The sequence below is a fragment of the Gasterosteus aculeatus genome, chromosome Y (genome assembly GCF_964276395.1).
Source record: "Gasterosteus aculeatus chromosome Y, fGasAcu3.hap1.1, whole genome shotgun sequence".
In the NCBI taxonomy this organism is placed as follows: Eukaryota; Metazoa; Chordata; class Actinopteri; order Perciformes; family Gasterosteidae; genus Gasterosteus; species Gasterosteus aculeatus.
In genome coordinates, this window is record NC_135709.1 from 6,968,285 (window position 1) to 6,986,452 (window position 18,168).

The window sequence follows — 18,168 nt, forward strand, 5'->3', positions numbered from 1 at the left end:
GCAGGAACTGATCATGTACGACTTTGAGTGCCACTACAGGCAAGAGAGGTGGCAGACGGCACAGTACTTTGACTTTGTCAAAGACTTCCTTAGAGCTGCACAGAATAAAGAAGATTCCGATGACTGCGACCCTCCTCCCTGTCCCACAACACCATACGCAGTAACAACAGCAGATTATTTAAATGGTGAATGTTTATTTGACTCAGTATTTACACGTGTTAGCCTGCTATTTGTGCTCCTTTACAGAAAACCATCCACGTCATGGTTGTGTATTTGGCTGCCATTATTAACCCTATGGCCTTTTCCGCTGGGTCTTCTCACTGAGGTCTTTACTGTGCACACAGCATCACCTGTAGAAGTACTTTTCAATCGCAAAGTATAAAACCTGCGAATTTATTGGTGCTCCTCAATATGCACGTTAGATCCCCTCTGGTTTCGAATTCTCATCAAATCAGCTCTAAACTTTGCTGGCGTTTTGAGGGGCGGGGTTTGCGTGGTGGTGGGGGGGGGGGTGTTGAGTGAGAGAAGCTTAGGTTTAAAACAAAAATAAGACACAGCTGTGACTTTCTGACTCTCTGGGAGAAAGCTACAACATAAATTGTGGTGGACTGGCAAATGTCAGGTGCTAACGTGGTTATCTGACATGTTTCATTGCCACAATGAATCACCCACCGAGATGTGAGCCGCGTGATGCTACGATAAGACAACAAAGACTGGTCAGAGATAACAATCAGTCTAAGGCTAGCGTTCTCTGGCAGAGACTCACGGGTGTGGATTTCTCTCATGTGGCACGGGACGGGTGGAGACCCAACATCGGCATTGTGTCCACATCCCACTCTGACAGTTCCGCATCTATTGTCTGACTGCCAACTGTTTTTTGGAAGCATTTATTTGAAACAAATGGCTGACCTGTCAGTGTTTAGTTACAGCATGATTGGCTCAAAGGTAAGTCTTGGTAGAAACGGAACAGGTTTCCATTGGGTATACACTCACCTGCGGCTGATAACAGAAGGGTTTGTGTTACTTGCGAGGCTCTGCAACGTTTCCACGGTGGCACAAAAAGGACATACCAAACCGCAGCTCTCGAAAGAGCCTTTTTGTGCTTTCCAAAGCACATGGTCACAACACAAGCCGCGTTCCTGCCCGCAAATCATCGTCCGAAGCACTCGGCTGTCACGAAAAACCCCGCGGCGTCGCATCAGGGGTCTTCAGATGGAACCTCCACACTACTTTAATTACCATCCACTGAATCCCACACACGTGACCTTTCCAGTGCTTTGCTGCCTGAGTTGAGAATCTAGGTCACACTTCCGGCGCAATTTTTATGATCAGGGCTACAAATTCGAACCAGCAGTCGACACCGTGCTCAGGTAGCACATGTGAGAGGGAAGAAAATGTCCGAAACCTCATTGTGTAGGTGTTGTTTACTGAGCAATCTTCCAATCTAAGCGTGGACCATGTGTGTGTGTGTGTGCAGGGAGGGAGGGGGGGAGAGGGGCGGCAGCATGAAAAAGGCACTATTGAGCTACTTTTTAGCACCTGACAATGACATGTTTTCACCATAAGGCCCTCACTAACCCCCCGCCCCCACACTACAGCAACACCAGCCGCCAGCAGTAAAGACACAGAGTGCGCAAACTGCGCAGGCTGCAAACAGCGTAAGTATGTTTTGGGTTCAGTCAGGTGTCGGGTCTGTGTTCTTGTGGCAGAAACCAGCCCAGCTGGTATGTCAGAGTGGCTTTCGCCTGTGTTTTGCCACATTTGACAGCGAAGTCAGCCCTGTTGCCCACGAAGCTGCAGTCCCTCGAAATTCACATCAGTTCTTTGTGTGCTGTATCGTATCTCATCTCGTCGGGCATGCTGGAGTGTCAGAAGCAGGTTTTTTGTGTCTAGTTCAGTAATGATGTTTGTTTTTTTTACACGAAAGCAAGACTAGAGCGAAGTTAAAACCTCCTCAAGATTTCCAACCTCTTGGGTCTAATTATTGTCAGGGCTGTAGTGGAGGGTAAACGCACGTAAACGCCATTTACGCACCTCTAGAATTTTGGAAATAGCGGTTACGCACCTATAAATAGCGTTTGCGCACCTCTAAGTGGCTTTTACGCACCTCAAAGTTCCCTGCGCCTTGTATTCTTCCGTTGGAATAATCCGAAATAAACTTGGTGTAATGTTAAAACAAGACTACGTTTCCTATTGTTGAACATATAAACGCCGTAGTCTGAATCATTTTCATCTGCGCTGTATTACGGTCTGTGACCATCCAATTAGTGCCTTGCGGCTGCAGCAGCGACACCAATCAGGATCCAGGAGGTATGTAAACACATACACGTTGTGGATCAGCCCAGTGGTCCCCAACCTTTTTTACCTCACGGACCGGTTTCATGTCAGACAATATTTCGCCGACCGTTCGAGAAGGTCCGACGGGGAGGGGGTGTAGTAGTCGTTGCGGGCGGAATGACCGACGGGGGGGGTAGTAGTCGTGCGCTCTGTGTTCGCTGGTCGTGCACGGTAAAAGGACAAGAAAAACACCTGGTGACGCGTAGATTAGAAAACAAGTCAGTTCTCAATGTGAAAAAAAACATACTGTATAGACTATTTATGATGACATAGGTAGTACATGAGTGTTCCTTTAACTTATGTTACCAGTGTAATTGACAGGGTGCTTAACTGGTTAACTCTGAAATTCAACATATTTTTTCAGGCAGTGATAGGACAGGCAATGATGCAGAGAGCACAGGGAGAGGAGAAACACCAGGTCGAATAGAGAGAGGAGATGCACATAGGAGCCATGAACCCCACAACACGTGTTCTGGGGTTCATGACTCCTCTGTGCAAGGCAGGACCTGACGTGGAGGACAAGGAGGCCCTCTGGGCACTACTGTAAAAAGGAGACTCCGTGTGTAGATAGTTCTTAATCTGCAATTGTCTTGTTGTGTTGTGTTGACATACTTTTCTTTACTGTTTTCTTAAATTGAATAAACTACAAACACATGTATTCATTGTCAATGATTGTATATGACTTTTACTGATAACATAATGCAATATAGCCAGGACAGCCTTACAAGAGTCGTGACGCTTTGTGTTGCGTTGCTTCGCATCGCGTCGAGGTCTGTATGATCACAAAATTCAGAGTTTACCCACCTCTAATTTTACCACTACAGCACTGATTATTGTTAACATGTAAATCTTTAAATTGTTACGTTTTACTGTGTTTTTTCCCCCAGATTCTGAAACGAGAGCCCTGTCTGCGGTGGTGGAGCAAAGCTTTCTCTCCTTACTGTTCATTCCACTCCTAGCGCTCATATTGCTGCTTGTGTGGAAGGTGAGTTGACCTTTGACCCCAGCCTCTAAGCTGTTTCATATCCCGGGGGAACTCCGGTTTGGATTTATGACGCACCCAAAGTGCAGAGGATATGTGAGACTGTTGAGTTATGTCGCTTTCAGCCGCAACTGATTTCCATTTTTGAAACTCTTCTGTTAATATTTATTTCCTAAAACAGGTTCGATGCTGTAGGAACGAGGAGGATCTGGAACAAAGTCATGGAGAAGGTGGACTCTTCCCAGGAGCCAAAGCAACTGCAACTCCACTAGACACTGAAATATCAGAAAAGTGAGTTCTGCTCTTTGACATTGTTTTCTTGTTCCTGTCGAGAAATATTTAGATAAATATGTAACCATTTTAATTAAATGAGTTTAAAGCTAGCGTTTTGTTAGCATTAAAACCATTAGCACCAGAGGAGATAAAAAAAAAGTCAGAAGGCCATGCGAGTTACTGCTTGTTCAGTGGTGAGATCAAATGACTTGTGCAGTGCCGCTAATAACATTAACCACATTTTAGCTCAGGTACATTTTTAACCAAAGAGTTGATTTCGGAACCTATGCCCTGCTTATGCTTAGAATTTATAAATGTATTCACACACCACTCAGGCTTTGGCTGTTAATAATAACAATAATCATATTCCGTTTTTGGAAATTTCTCAATTTCTCCGAACTGTTCATCCCGTTGATTTTGTCGTCGCCCAGTTAAACCTGTTATGTTACCGCATTGAAAGCTTCTGACCTTGAGTGTTAAAATCTTCCTACAGCTCGTTGTTGAGCCGTATGGGGGAGTGACGTTCACTGTCTGACATTTCTCTTTCCGTCTAATTACAGAAACATGTTGAACGTCATTAAAATCGAGTAACGGTGCTGCATCCCACCCACCTCTTGGTGAGATTTTGAAAATCCAAAGCAAATCCTCTAGCAGCTGCGCTCTGAAACCTCCCTCCACACACGTTTCTCTCGTTCCCCCGTTGGTGTTCAGACCAAAACCCATGAAGCCGATTTCCATTGCGCCATCGCAAAGTAACAAGGTACCCGGCTTGTTTTCGACTTCTCCCGCAGACCGGCGGTCACACACGCGCAACCGAGACCCCATTCGGAGGAGCCGTGCGGATGAGCTACGACTTTCATGTAAGACTGCATTAACCTCGTGCTTCTGAAAAAGACTAAGATTTAAGCGGAGTGTAACCCCCGATTTCCACCAAATGCGGAACGGCTGCGGAACGGCTAAGCTGCGTGACAGCTCCGCGTTCCGTCGTCCGTCAATACCCACCAGGTCCGGATTTGTTGCGGAACGGCTGCGGCCATGATTGACATCTGACGTCACGAGGTCCCATGTAATCTCGCGAATTCTGGTGTGATCGTGCAATATGTAGTTTCTATCAACTTAAAAAAACTTAAACAGGCCTGTCTCCGCCCATTATGATGTTTTCAAGGTGTAGTGTAGGGAAATATGATCCGCCATAAGCACGGTGTATTTCATTTTGAAAATTAAATGGATCATTTATTTTGTTTCTGACTGTTCGGTTGTTTTGCTTAACTTCCTGTCCTGCGTACTCTGCACTGTAGTGCTGCGCAGCGCTCCGGCATCCGGCAAAAATAGAAGCTCTGCGTATTTGCTCCGGAGGGCTGCGGATCGCCGGAGTCGGAACGCGGCCGTCCCGCAGTCAGTGGAAATACACACATTGAATTTAATGGAAACCTTTTGACTCCGCCGCCGTGCCGGAGCCGTTACGCAGCCGTTACGGAGTTGGTGGAAATTGAGGGTCACCCGCCCCACTTCCCCACCACCACCCCCCACCGACTTGGCTCCCGCAGATTGTCCTGCAGAACTTGCTGCTCCATAAACCTCCCCCACACCCCTCCCACACTACTCCACCCTTCAGCAACAGTCTGCATGTGGGGGGGGTTTCGGACCCGGTGGTCTACAAAGTGGCGCTTCAACAAAGAAGGGTGACGGACACTCGCCCCCTTTTGTGAACAAGTTACATACCCTCGTATGATGTTGTTGTTGGTTAACGTGACTCTGATGGTTTTGGTTGAGTGAATGGATCACAAGTGTGTTTAAATGACTACATTACAGAAAATCTTCAAACACAAAATCCAACCCATCAGCTCATTCTTCCTCATTTTGCCTTTGTCAGTCTTACGTCTCGCATAATAAAACTCACTAAAGACAATATGACAAAGCTAGCTACTCCATGCATCATGATTGAAGTGCTAATGCCATTCTGAAGGATGAAATCTTACAGACCTTATTTGTTATTATTATTTGTTCTCACAATGCTCGCCAGGTAGGAACGCCATGTAGACTAGTACAGGGATCCATGTGAAGGGCAGAATAATAAATGTCAGCTAAATCCAAACAGTTGCCGCTTGGTCGCGCAACCCACGATATAAAATCTGTAGAAAGTGAGAAAGAACTGGTTCCTGGACGACGTAGTGGTGCCCCTCCCTGCCTTTATACACTCACATCTGATAAGTTCGCTGCCAACAGTGCTCCATATCTCACTGATAACAGATCCCAACGGGTTAAAGGCATTTAAACTATGGCAAGCAGTTTAGGCTCTTGTAAGCTAAGTTTGAGTTTACGAGTTTATCGCAACAGCGGTTCCGGCGCCAGTCTGCGACAAACGCTGCGCTTTCATTAGGGAGGCTCTGCGGACGTGGCTTTGTGAAGACGCCTTGGGAGCAGAGCTTTGACCGGGGACGAAAATGACATGTCATGTTTGTGGTCTTACATTGTACCATATCCATTTCTTTGTTCTGTGCCTTGTTGGATTAGTTTGATTGACTCGTAGATGTAGAAAGAAAAGCCTCTCTATGTTTCTGTGTGGTAGCATGACGTGGTGAGGCCTTGCAGGTTAGTTTGATAACAGACACGTTCCCCAAACTTTCTATTTTTTCTTAAGATTTAGATTTTTTTTTTGTTTGAACTGATATCAATGTAGTTGGTTGACTTGTGCCCGGTTAGGATTAGGAAGACGGTTTTCTGAAAAAGCTCATTAGCAGACTAATCTATAGTGGTTAGGACATTTCTTTTCACACAACTTTACATGTTATCCTTTTGCAACCTTTAAGAAACAGTCTGTGGGTTTGGGACTTAGGAGGAGTATTCTGTGCAAAATTGAATCTGGGTTTGAAAGCTGCAACAGGTCTAACCTGTGAACAAAAACAAGAGAGAATGTGAAAAGGAAGAGCCTGTTCCCCAAATTGACTGACAAGTGGGCTAGTGCATTCCTTGTTTGGGACAGGGCACAGAATATATATGTAACCGCCTAAAGGTGAACCTTAATGTCAGCACTTGATTATATAATTGTTCACATGTACATCAACAGTGTTGACATTATATAAGAATGTATGTGAATTATTATCATAACTGTTTAGGATACAGCATGTTCAATTAGACCTGACAGAACTCCCTGCCAGTTGGTTTCTCCCATTTAGTCCAATTGACGGGAAGGCTGTATAAAAGCGAGGGGAAAGGGAAACGCCAAGAGAGTCTGGAGTGAAGTCACCTGCAGAGAGGTTGTTGTTATTTGATTCATTTTGTTCCTGTTTGGCCATTACAAGTGTTTGTTTTTTCTGTTTTGCTGGAGACCAACGAAAGGTAATAAAATAGAATAGTTAATTGCATCCCAGAGCGCGGCTTCTTTCTTGCCTGCACCTCATTCCAACTCAAACCTCAGTGAGTCCTTGACACCACCATCCTGTGTAGGCGTTGGCCTCAAAGGCGCTACGTCACAGAGAAAAACAACAATATCTCCCATTTTGCTGTCTCTGCGAGAGCTGCAAACGCTCCTTGTGTATGATGCACGGAGAGCAGAAATCCATGCGTTGGTCAGGAGGACGGTCGCCCTCAAGAGCTGTTGGTGTGCGGGTTGCTGTATCTCCTGAGGGAGCAGAGCTACACATTGAACACTGCTTTCGGGCTCGATGAATCCAATCCAACCGGCTGCAGTGTGGGGAAGAAAAGGCTCCAGGCAGGAAATACATCTGGGTGCCAAAAAGCAAATGTAATTATTGCCTGTTGGTTTTCTGGGTGAAAACTGTTTTCTGTATTTGTGTATAAATGTAAAGAAACGTATATGAGATATGAATAAAGTACATGTATTCAACTGTTATTTATTTTAATTTTTTTTGTGGTTCAGGGCATCCAATCAAGCTTTTTGAGTGTGTTACCCTGCAAGGTGGGCCGGAAGTTTACATTTTTGTAGCTATTGGAACATAAAGCTCAACCAATGGTGGCCCGATTTGAAAAGGAAAGACTTTTACCATTTAAATAAACATTTAAATCCGGGACCGACACGTGGATGGAGACAGCGATGAGGCCTGGTCAGATGTGCAGATGAGGCCTCAGCAGTCTCTCCCTGTGTTGCAGACTTATGACCTAGCTGGGTTAGCGTAGCTTCCATCGACCGGCCTGCGGCAGCACATGCCGTTGACATGCCAACAGAAACCTGGGATGTTTTTTTATTATCAGCACTTCATACCAAATTGCTGCTCCATCGCAAAACCCCTGTTTGCTCTCACAGCAGGCCAGAAACGAAGAGGGAAGGCCGGAAAGTACAGTCGGAATCCAGGAGTCTACAGAAAGCTCAAGCTGGCAGACTGGACCCTGGACTGCAATTCTGCCTTCGTTAGCCTTAAGGAGAAGCTCCTGAACTGTGCGGTCCTCACCCATCCAGACTTCTCTAGGCCCTTGGTTCTGTCCATTGATGCGTCTCTTGATGGCCTTGGGGCAGTCCTGTCCCAGATACCAGAAGGAGAAACGAAGGCACGTCCGATTGCCTTTGCCAGCAAGACCCTTACTGGTTCACAAAAGAGGTATCCTCCTCATAGCCTAGCGCCAATTCTTGGCGCTCAAATGGAGTGTTTGTGAAAAGTTCAGCCACAGGTTGAAGGGACACACTTTTACAGTGTGGACTGACAATAATCCCTTGACCTACATAATGACCAAACCAAAGCTCGAGGCTTGCGAACAAAGGTGGGTGGCAAAACTTTCCCTGTATACTTTCAATATCAAACACATCCCTGGGATAAAGAACATTGTGGCGGATGCTCTAAGCAGAGATCCTTTTGCTAAGTCAGTGGGTCAGAGGTTAATCAGTGAGTCATATGAAAGGACTAAGAGTCCAGGACCTCTTTCGGTGCAAAATCCTGTGTCTTCAGGCACACGATGCGGGCGGTTGCATAACCATGGATACCTCTCATGATAGGCCAGTCGGCAGTAAAGAACCCCTGGATGTGAGGTCTACTTGTGAAGCTCATGTAGAGTGGGAAAAGGGAGCCTAGATAAGAGCAACGCAATTTCTCAATGCTTTTCCCCAGGTGGTGCCTTCAGATCAAGACGCACCTTCAGTCCTCTCTATCGGCGAGCTAAGGAGCAGTCAGGAAAATGATCCAGATATCAGGGAAGTCTTGTCACTCGTTCAGATGGGTGAGCCACGACCTAGACGAAGGAGAAGTAAGTTAGCTCCTACGGCCCAGACACTGTGCAAACAGTGGCATCATCTAAAAGTTGAGGACGGAGTCCTATATAGGGTAACCAGAGATCCATTGAGCAGAGAGAAGAGTTATCAGTTTGTGCTGCCTGTTAGCTTGAGGGCCAAGGCTCTCGCCGGCGTACATGACCTCGCTGGACATCAAGGGCAGGCTAGAACAGCACATCTTGCCCGACAGAGGTTTCTTCTGGTCGCAAATGGGAAGAGACATCAAGGAGTATGTGAAATGTTGTCAACGCTGTATCGTGGCAAAAACCCCTGAACCAGCTGCTCGGGCTCCCTTGGAGAGCATTCGGACTTCGGCACCCATGGAACTGGTGTGCATTGATTTTTGGAGCGCCGAGGACAGTAAGCAAAGATCTGTGGATGTATTGGTCATAACAGACCACTTCACAAAATTGGCCCATGCGTTCCCTTGTGTTAACCAAACTGCAAAGCAAGTAGCGAAGAAGTTATGGGATAACGTGTTCTGCATTTATGGTTTTTCGGGGCGAATACATTCCGATCAGGGAGCCAACTTTGAAAGTAAACTCTTAGCCGAACTCCTCGACCTCACAGGAATTACGAAAACGACTGCATACCATCCTATGGGAAATGGACAAACCGAAAGGTTTATCGGACGCTAGGCAGTATGTTGCGTGCCCTACCGCTGACAGCCAAACAACACTGGGCGCAACAGATACAGACTTTGACCTTTGCATATAATGCCACCATTCATGAAACCACTGGATATCCTCCGTTCTACCTGATGTACGATCGAGTCCCGAGACTCCGAGTGGATATGGTCTTCAAACAGGTCTTGAAGGATCCGGTCGTGGTGAATTATAAGACCTATGCAGAGAAGCTGATGGCGAACCTTCATGTGGCTGCAGGCATAGCTCAGCAGCACGCGAGGAAAGAACAGCAACACCAGGCTGATGGCTATAACAAGAGAGTACGTGGAACCCACTTGAACGTTGGCGACCGAGTTTTGCTTGCTAATAAAGCGGAAAGAGGGAAGAGGAAGCTGGCGGACAAGTGGGAGCCCACCGTGTATACCATTGTGGACCGGAATCCTCAGACTCACGTCTACAAAGTCAGGGATGAGAGCGGAAGAACCAAGGTCGTTCATCGGAATCTAATGTTGGACTTGAGTTTCTTACCTGTCTCAGAACAAAGCGGAGAGGAGTTGGATGAGGATGCTTCGGATGTGAGTAGTGAGTCCCAGCCACCCTCTGTCGATGCTTTGAGTAACCTGGCAGCAGACGCTTCTGAGGACTGCACCTGTTCATGGTTGGGTGCGGCATCCGATGTCGAGTCTGAGTTGGTGGAGGGAGTTGATGAGTCCGAAATGGAGGACAAGATGTACCACTCTCTGTCCAGAGACTCTGTTCGACGTACGTCGACGAGAACCCAGTCTGACTCTGGCTCTCTGACTGCAGCTCTTGACTTAGGTGAGACGGGACCCTCAAACGTCACCTCTCCTGTTACGATAGCTGATAGGCGAACACCCACACTAGCGCAGAGGCCTGGGGGACAGGTGGTCAGGACACGTACTGGGAGGGTTGTGAAGGCAGTCAATCGTTTGATTGAGAACATGGTGCAGAAACCGCTCACCAAGGGTTTCGTTGATGGGGTCAATAAAAGATCGCTGTCGTTGTTCAACTTATTTCAGACAGAGCGTCTGTGTTAGAGTGTAGCGTTAAGTTTTGCTTATTGGATACATTCTGATCGGGGTTGCAAATTGGTGAATGAGTGTCATGACAAAATATGGTGTATAAGGCACCATATTTACTAAAAAAGGATAGTAGCCTGATCAGCTACGGTTTTCTTTGGACTTACCTCGTAAGTAGCTTGATATGCTGTGTGAGGAATTAGATTCCGAGGGATGTCTCGGACCATGTGAATGTGAAGGATTTTGGTGAAATTAAAGAGGGGTGAATGTAACAGGTCTAAGTAAATATGTAAATCTTTTTTTGTTTTCAATTGTGTTTGGTTCACGTTACTGTGTTTTATTTCTCCAAAATATTTTTTCTGTCCTGTGTATATAATTAGCTTTGGTATTAGGAGTTATATTATTTTGTGTAACAGCGCCCTCTTGTGGGTAGAGTGTATTGTTTGACTGGCATTGCGTTCCCTCGTCAGTCTGCTCACCGGTGGCTGAGGGGAGGTACGTACCGTACGCAACGTGAGCATTAAGACCAAATTAATGTATTTCACTGTCTGTTTAGGTACACTTGATCATTTCTTTATGTGTAATATTGTAAGGGCATATGGGACGAGTGGTTTTGTGTTCTTTTAATTTATATTTGAGGTGAATAATGGGACGTTGCAATAGCTAGCTAACCACCTTGCTCTATGCGTGTGTCGTTAGCTTTCGCCATTTTGTCTCCATGCGGGTAGCCTATATGTTTCAGTGTTTCTTTTTTTTGGAGAAGAATCACGTCCATGTTTTTATTTGATTTCTGCAGGTATGTACTTTTATTCTATTTTATTTTATTACCATGTTCAGCAAATGTGATGTTCATTTATATGTATTACGTTAGGAAGTCCGCCAATTGTGGTGTAATCCTGTAGGTATTTATGTTGTAGTATGTGTGAATAGAGGATATATTTCCTAAGGAGAAGATGCAATGTGATCGGAGAGAAAACAGTTTGATGCGGACATTTATTCTCCATAGTTATTTTTATTAGTTGTATTTTGTTTTATGCTTTTGAATGAATGTAATTCAACTGTCAGTCTGCTCACCGGTGGCTGAGGGGAGGTTACTGGTTGTGTATGGAGGAGAATCACGTCCATATTTTTATTTGATTTCTGCAGAATAAAGTGCCTAAGGGAATGTCAGCGTCCTGTTATCAGTGCACCTGAACAACAACGCAGTAGTCGGCGAGACATAGACCGCGCCGGCTACAGCAGCACGACATATTTTACAGATGGCATGGGATTTATCGAATTTCTTTGGAAATCCAAAGTGTTGCCAAACCTAGGATTTATCGCAAGTTTTCCGGACGTCTAACTCTCCATCCGCCATGGTAACGCTCTCCCACGCGCTCTCCTTCAACTCGCGCGAGACTTCACGAGAATCGGCCACTGACAGCAGTGGAGATGAGCGAAACGGTTAGAGAGGAGTGGTGTTCGTCTACACACAAATCTGTATAAATACATCGGATTATACCGATGAAAAAATGTTAGAAACGATGCACCGCGATTCATTTTGATTAGGGCCATCGCATCGTGAGCATTTACGCCGATGCATCGATGCGAACCAGTGAATCTTCCCATCCCTAGTTTCACTGCATGAAAAGTGAGATTTTCGTCCCTGTAAACGCCCGGAAATCGCCCTAATTTCCGACAATTTGCAACCCGCGCACGTCGCGTCTGTCTGTGCCACAAATTGTCGGAAACAAACCATGACGTAGGTGGAGAGCTGGCGGAGGTGCGAATGGCCCGAATTAGCATATGAATGCAGCGAAACCGCGGGTGGCCGAGCCGAGTGGGCTTGAATATCCTTACTCCTTATTGGATGAAACCACAACTTACTAACAAATAAAATCACTTGTGATTGGCAGCAAAACCACACCTGGGCAGACAAGGCTCGAGTTTCCTTGTTCATGATTGGATGAAACCACAACTTTCAATCACTCGTGATTGGTTGCCAGATCTGTCGCTATTGGTCACCCGCCTCATTTTATTTATTTATATTTATATTATGCTATTATATTATAGTATATTATTAAAACTAATTTTTTAAAGAAGTTATTTTGTGTATCTTTTTTACATAATTTGCCAAATGCCATTGCATTTGCCATTGCTAATGGCGTACACAGTAATCTAGCATATTTGAATTAAATAAATCAATTCAAGCTATAATGTAAGAGTCTATAATTTGGCTACTGAGCCTGATCTATTTGTACCAGAGATTTTCTTACCTTTTAAAAAAATCTCACCTGGGCTAAAACTCCCTCTGCGACCCTGATTTGCATTTGTATAGCTCACAGCATTTTCATTTACATGTCAAAGCCTCCCCTAGAATTAGGAGGAGGGGTGTCATGGGGGGACAACTGCCAAGGGAGGCCCACATCAATTTCTGACAATTTACGGCAGTTTTCGGCGTTGCCCGCAAATTCCTATGAACAGCCGCAAACCTGAAATTCCACGACAATTTACAGTGCCGCATACTGCCGAAAATCCCACTTTTCATGCAGTGTTTACACCAGTGACGTGCAGTGAGGTTCGTGGCTGGGGAGGCACTGAAGTCCGATTTAGATATGAACTCAACAGAGTAGCATAAATTTACCATTCAACTGGCTGCTTGCAATTCGACTACTGATTATGTTTCATATCCCGTATCGTATATTCTTTTATAATACGGGGCAGATGAAATCAAGCGTTCTGATTGGTTGAGAGTAAGTTACGGGATGTACTGAATTGAGCCATAATGTAATGTTACTGTTTACATTGACCTGAGCGTTCATATCAGTGCGGTGATCAAAATGACAGTTAGATTTTGTGCGACCATTTGTTGTCATTTCAGTTTTTAACTTGATGGCGATCGCCTAAAAACAGGCCGTAAACATCGCAAATGAGCAGTTTTGGGAAATGCAAGCTTTCACAACCGATTTAGCCAAAAGAGGAACATTCAAGTGGACGTCATGAGCAAAGTGAATGAATGCGACGCACAAATTAATGTCCATCTCCTTGCTAATCATCAACCAACTTCTGGTGCTAAGCTAACAAACATGAAGTTCCCAATGTTGTTTACCCATCGAAATCTAGTACTGGTTCCCAAGCACAAGGGAGCCTTAACATCTATTATGTGGAAAACAGATGGCGACCGGGTTGTAGATTGGTTTAAAGACACCTCAAGCATGACTGAGTACTATCAGGGCTTTAAAAACCAAAATGCTATACTCGATGTCACCTCTGGCCTGCTAACGTTAATCAACCTACCAGAGGTTGAGCAAGGGATATTTACGGTAGAACTAAACAACATAGTCCACAGCACACAGACCAACACCAATCTACATGACAGGTGCCAATACTGCGCGTTAGAAGCAACGGACATAACGCAAAACTCATTCTTTAATTGGACCCTCCTTAACATAAGAATAGGGAGAACTATAGGGATAATAAAGTTCTGGAAAGCCCGTAATGATGAAGAACAATATTAAGTTCGCCAAACAACATACGCCAAAAGTGAGGTTATCCCAGGATGAGACAAAAGCGGAAATCTACTGGCACATACCAAACCATATGCATCCCAAGGTACAGGCATGGAATAAAAATAATTTTACTAAATGGGACAACAACTTACAGGAATGCATCCTAAAGACCCTAGCAAAAAGAAGTGCGGAAACCCAAAAGAAGGCCAACCTCACATACAGCGATATAAAGACCCCGGAAAAGCTAGGTAAAGCGCTTAAATCTGTGTTTTTCGGTAAATACAGAGCGCAGGGATTAATGAAAAGTAGATGGGCTGGAGGAACAGGAATAAACGAAACCTGGGCCAATAATACTAGAGCCAGCGTACAAGTAGCAAGTAGGCGTATTTTTAGATCCCCTAGACCTCTCCTGGGCGCCACAAGAATGGCGTGACATAGTGTACAAGTGCGCCGATGACAGCCTCACAAAGGCCAAAGAAACCAAAGACGCCGTGCACTATTACATGACAAAGTTCTGGAACCAACAGTACGCAGCACTAACATGTAACCAAAACTCTCTTTACGGGAAAAAAACTGGGCTCAAAATGGGAAACCACATGGTATAGCGAGTCAGGCGGCCTATTGGCACTAAAAAGGAAATAACAAAGGGAGGGACGAAATATGTTCACCACCACACCCAAGGGGAGTTAGAACGAGGTTGCCCCCAAGGGGGTGAATACAGTTGCTTCCCGACAGTATACGAACCCCAGGAGGCAGAATACAACTTCCCATATGTATCCATATGGTCAGACCACAAGCAGGGCGTCCAATACCAATACCCCCGGCCTCCGATTCGGATATTACAGCGAAAGCACTAATACGGACCAGAACCATTACAAATACAAAACATTATATAGCCCCCAAAAGGTAAGAAGAGCCATTGAGAAGTGGGAACTAAACCAAATGAGAAGGAGATATATAAGTAGCGATAATGGGAAATTAATCCTCTCCGCCGGCACCATGAAAGAAGCCGCAAGCTGGGATCAAGACTATAACACTCAAGGCAGACCCAGAATAAGTGGCAAACTCTGACAGTGCAAACAAAGGGTGAAGAAAAGGTAAAAAAACAAACAACAAAAAAAACACATCCTTTGCCAGGCAGCGGCGCAGGATGTGCGCCTCGCGCTTACCTGTATAAGAGCAGCGGTCTCAACAGATAAAATTCACACTCAAGCTCAAAATCAAGACAATGAGTAGGAATGATGGCAAACTCCTCCGATAACGACACCACTTCACAAGAAGAAATCTTCAGTCCGGTAACATACGACCTCCTCAGATTAATGATAAACTCCGTCATTTGCATATTCTGGATATTCTTATAAAAGCTCCCAACTACACACAGGATCGGGTTTCTTAGCTCCTACCTGTTGTTAAACTTCACCCGAGGTTACTTTCTGCGCACCAGGATACCCTCCATGTGTGTGATATTTTACGGTTTATTCTTGGATCATGACCTCCAAATAGAATGGTGGAATCCTGCAATGGGGACCATTGGGTTAATTCTAACTATACCCAATATCGTGGCAGAAGCCACATGCCCGGACAAAACAATCGTCCGATTGATCAAGTTAGGTTTTGCATCACTTTGTTTATCCATTCTAATGCGCCTGGAAACTTACCATTATGTACTCGGCCGCCGAATCCTCGGGATAATCCTGTACAAATGGCTGATCGGCGGCCTTGGTTGCCTTTTATTCTACTTCATAGGAGGAGAACCGTTTTATATTCTAGTGCCCTATTTGTATTATACCACAAGGCGGGCAAAGAGAGGAGACCGGACATCTAACCGGTCTATGGTTAGAACCTTGCCCCCACAACGGCCTCCCATAGGAGGCCGCCAGTAATACACATCCCCTACCCTCAGGGGACCGGCAAACCCATGTGTATTGCCTACCTCTGGGACACACGGATCCAATACCCCCACAAACCACTGCGGCAGCCTACCGGACATGGCTACCGCAAGTGGCTGTATTTACCTTTTGATTGCAACTCCTACAAATTTAGGAAGACGTTCAAGGACAACGAGAGGAGGAACGCCTGCGCGCAGACGATGAGGCCAGACGACACTTCGAGGGAGAGACCTGCGACCCCTTGGCAGCACGACGTCCTGGGGAGAGGTGGACGTCCCGACGCCACCCCTGACACTGTCTCTGCAACCACCAAGGCGATGGCCAGACTCCAACTCGGGGACCCCGGATCCAACCCAGACCCAGACCCCCTTGACAGCACGAGGCAACATTCGGGTCCTAAGCCCCCTGTGCCATTGCGACAACTGCGTCGGAAGAAGAGAACGGACCTGGAACAGGGAGATCAACGAGCTGATCGCCGAGCAACTCGTCCGCCGTCGTCCAGGCCCTCGACCTGCGACGGACCGCGGTTGTCGGGCCGATCCGCACCCACTCTCCCCCGGTAGCAGAAGACGCCACGGTGCCAAATGGGCCCAGGCCCACGAGGGATTATCCCTCACCAAGCCGGAGAAGGCTGACCCCTCGCAGGGACCGCACAGAGTGAACGTTCTACGCGATATTGCTGCTTGCGCTACCACCCTCCTTGCCTGCGCTCCCAAACTGTTTTTTATGAGGTCACTCAAAGCTGATGTACGCCTCTCCTTCAACTCAATCACGACCATCACCGGCTGGAGCAGAATCACCCACATGCAGACGGGTGAGTGCGATTACGAGCGCTTCCCAGCCTTCGAACCCACTCCGGGCAGCCCCGTTGCGGGAAAAGTGAAGAACGGGGTTATCTTGCAAATCTCCGACCATGGGATCATTCCCGACGCAACCCAAAGGTTCAAACCTGGTAAAATTATGTTCATCGATGATGATGGCATCTGGGGAATTCTGCTCCTCCCCCGGTCCGACAACGTGTTTTTCTGGCAACTGCAAGACTATGTTGGTTATAAACCATTTTTATTTGACAAGGAGGGTGTTGTATAGCCGGATACTGCGTAAAACAAAAATGCTTACAAAAACATAATGCTTTGCTTTGTGCACCAAGAGTCCTGCACCAAAAAGATAAAAAGAATGTTTCCGTTTGATATGTAAAGCTGTTTTCCTGTATAGACACTTAGTAGCGCAAATAGCGCCTTGAGGTGTGAAGCCGTTTCATGAACCTGCCTTGAAGTGTGAAGCCGTTTCACGAACCTGCTTTAAGGTGTGAAAATATTCCTGTATAAAGCGCTTAGTAGCATAAATAATGCACGAACCTGCTTTATGGTGTGAAAATGTTTTCCTGTATAGAGCGCTTAGTAGCGCAAATAACGCACAAACCTGTTTTAAGGTGTGAAAATGTGAACCGAAACTGCGATCGACGCAAACGAAACCCCGGTGACGCACATTGCTTCTGCTAAAAAACTATATAAGCCAACATGTTTTAACACACAAAAGGCGTTTACTTCTTTTCTTGCTCACACGAAGACGGGGAATCTAGCTCATTAACTATTGATGCACTGCCTTTTTAACCTCCAGGGTTTGAAAGATATAACTGCTTTTATTGTTTTCTATAAAATTTTTGTAAACCTTTTTCGCTTTTTTATATAAATAAAAATTCTCCTTTTTGCGGAACAAAAGACCATTTGTTTCCGGAGGATTCCTTTCCACTGAGGTGCCTCCTCCAAGGGTCTGAATGACAAGAACACCGCTTCGAAACCTGCGGCTGCGGCCGGTGAGTGCCCTTATCTTGATACATAGAGGTACCAGTCATCCCCCAAGGGCATTAGGGACCTAATCGGTATGTAACGGCGAGCTCACTCGACGGAGGGGTTATAGGTCAAACATATAGGTCCCGGGTGAGAACATATTCAAAAGGTTCCTTAACTCAATAAAGTGTTAGAACGAGTATCACGAATGTATCGTCTTAACAACCTACTTCACCATCATCCACGTTAGATATTGGGGGGAAGATAAGCAATACTGTGTGTACCGAACAAATACGAGTCATCTCCAAAACCTTAAGGAATATGATCGATATTAGAACTCACTCGCTAATAACGATGAGATACACAGTGACTATAAAGTAGTTCCGCCTTGGCGTTTTGAAACGCCAAGGCGTTTCAACAGACCATGCAAAATTGGTGTTGTTACGAAGCAGATTAGTAAGGGGCAACACAACATCAGAAAAGCTTCGGCAAAAACTACGGTAGTAGCCGGCCATCCCCAGG

At 45.8% G+C, this 18,168-nt stretch overlaps 1 protein-coding gene across 10 annotated transcripts in view; it reads left to right on the forward strand.

The window, feature by feature from the left end:
• Positions 1-17,579, forward strand: part of LOC120812772 (uncharacterized) — a 32,462-nt gene extending 14,883 nt beyond the window's left edge. For 2 of the 10 annotated variants that reach the window (XM_078097449.1, XM_078097450.1), the window contains 5 exons: positions 5-185; positions 1,599-1,658; positions 3,225-3,322; positions 3,501-3,610; positions 16,011-17,579. In XM_078097449.1, the coding sequence (XP_077953575.1) occupies positions 5-185; positions 1,599-1,658; positions 3,225-3,322; positions 3,501-3,610; positions 16,011-16,419 (858 nt within the window). In that variant the 3' untranslated portion in view covers positions 16,420-17,579. Of the gene's footprint in view, positions 1-4; positions 186-1,598; positions 1,659-3,224; positions 3,323-3,500; positions 3,611-4,152; positions 11,645-16,010 lie in introns of those variants that run through there. The other 8 variants (XM_040168973.2, XM_078097454.1, XM_078097453.1 and 5 more) reach the window with 7 other exon arrangements.
• Positions 17,580-18,168: the final 589 nt, after the last annotated feature.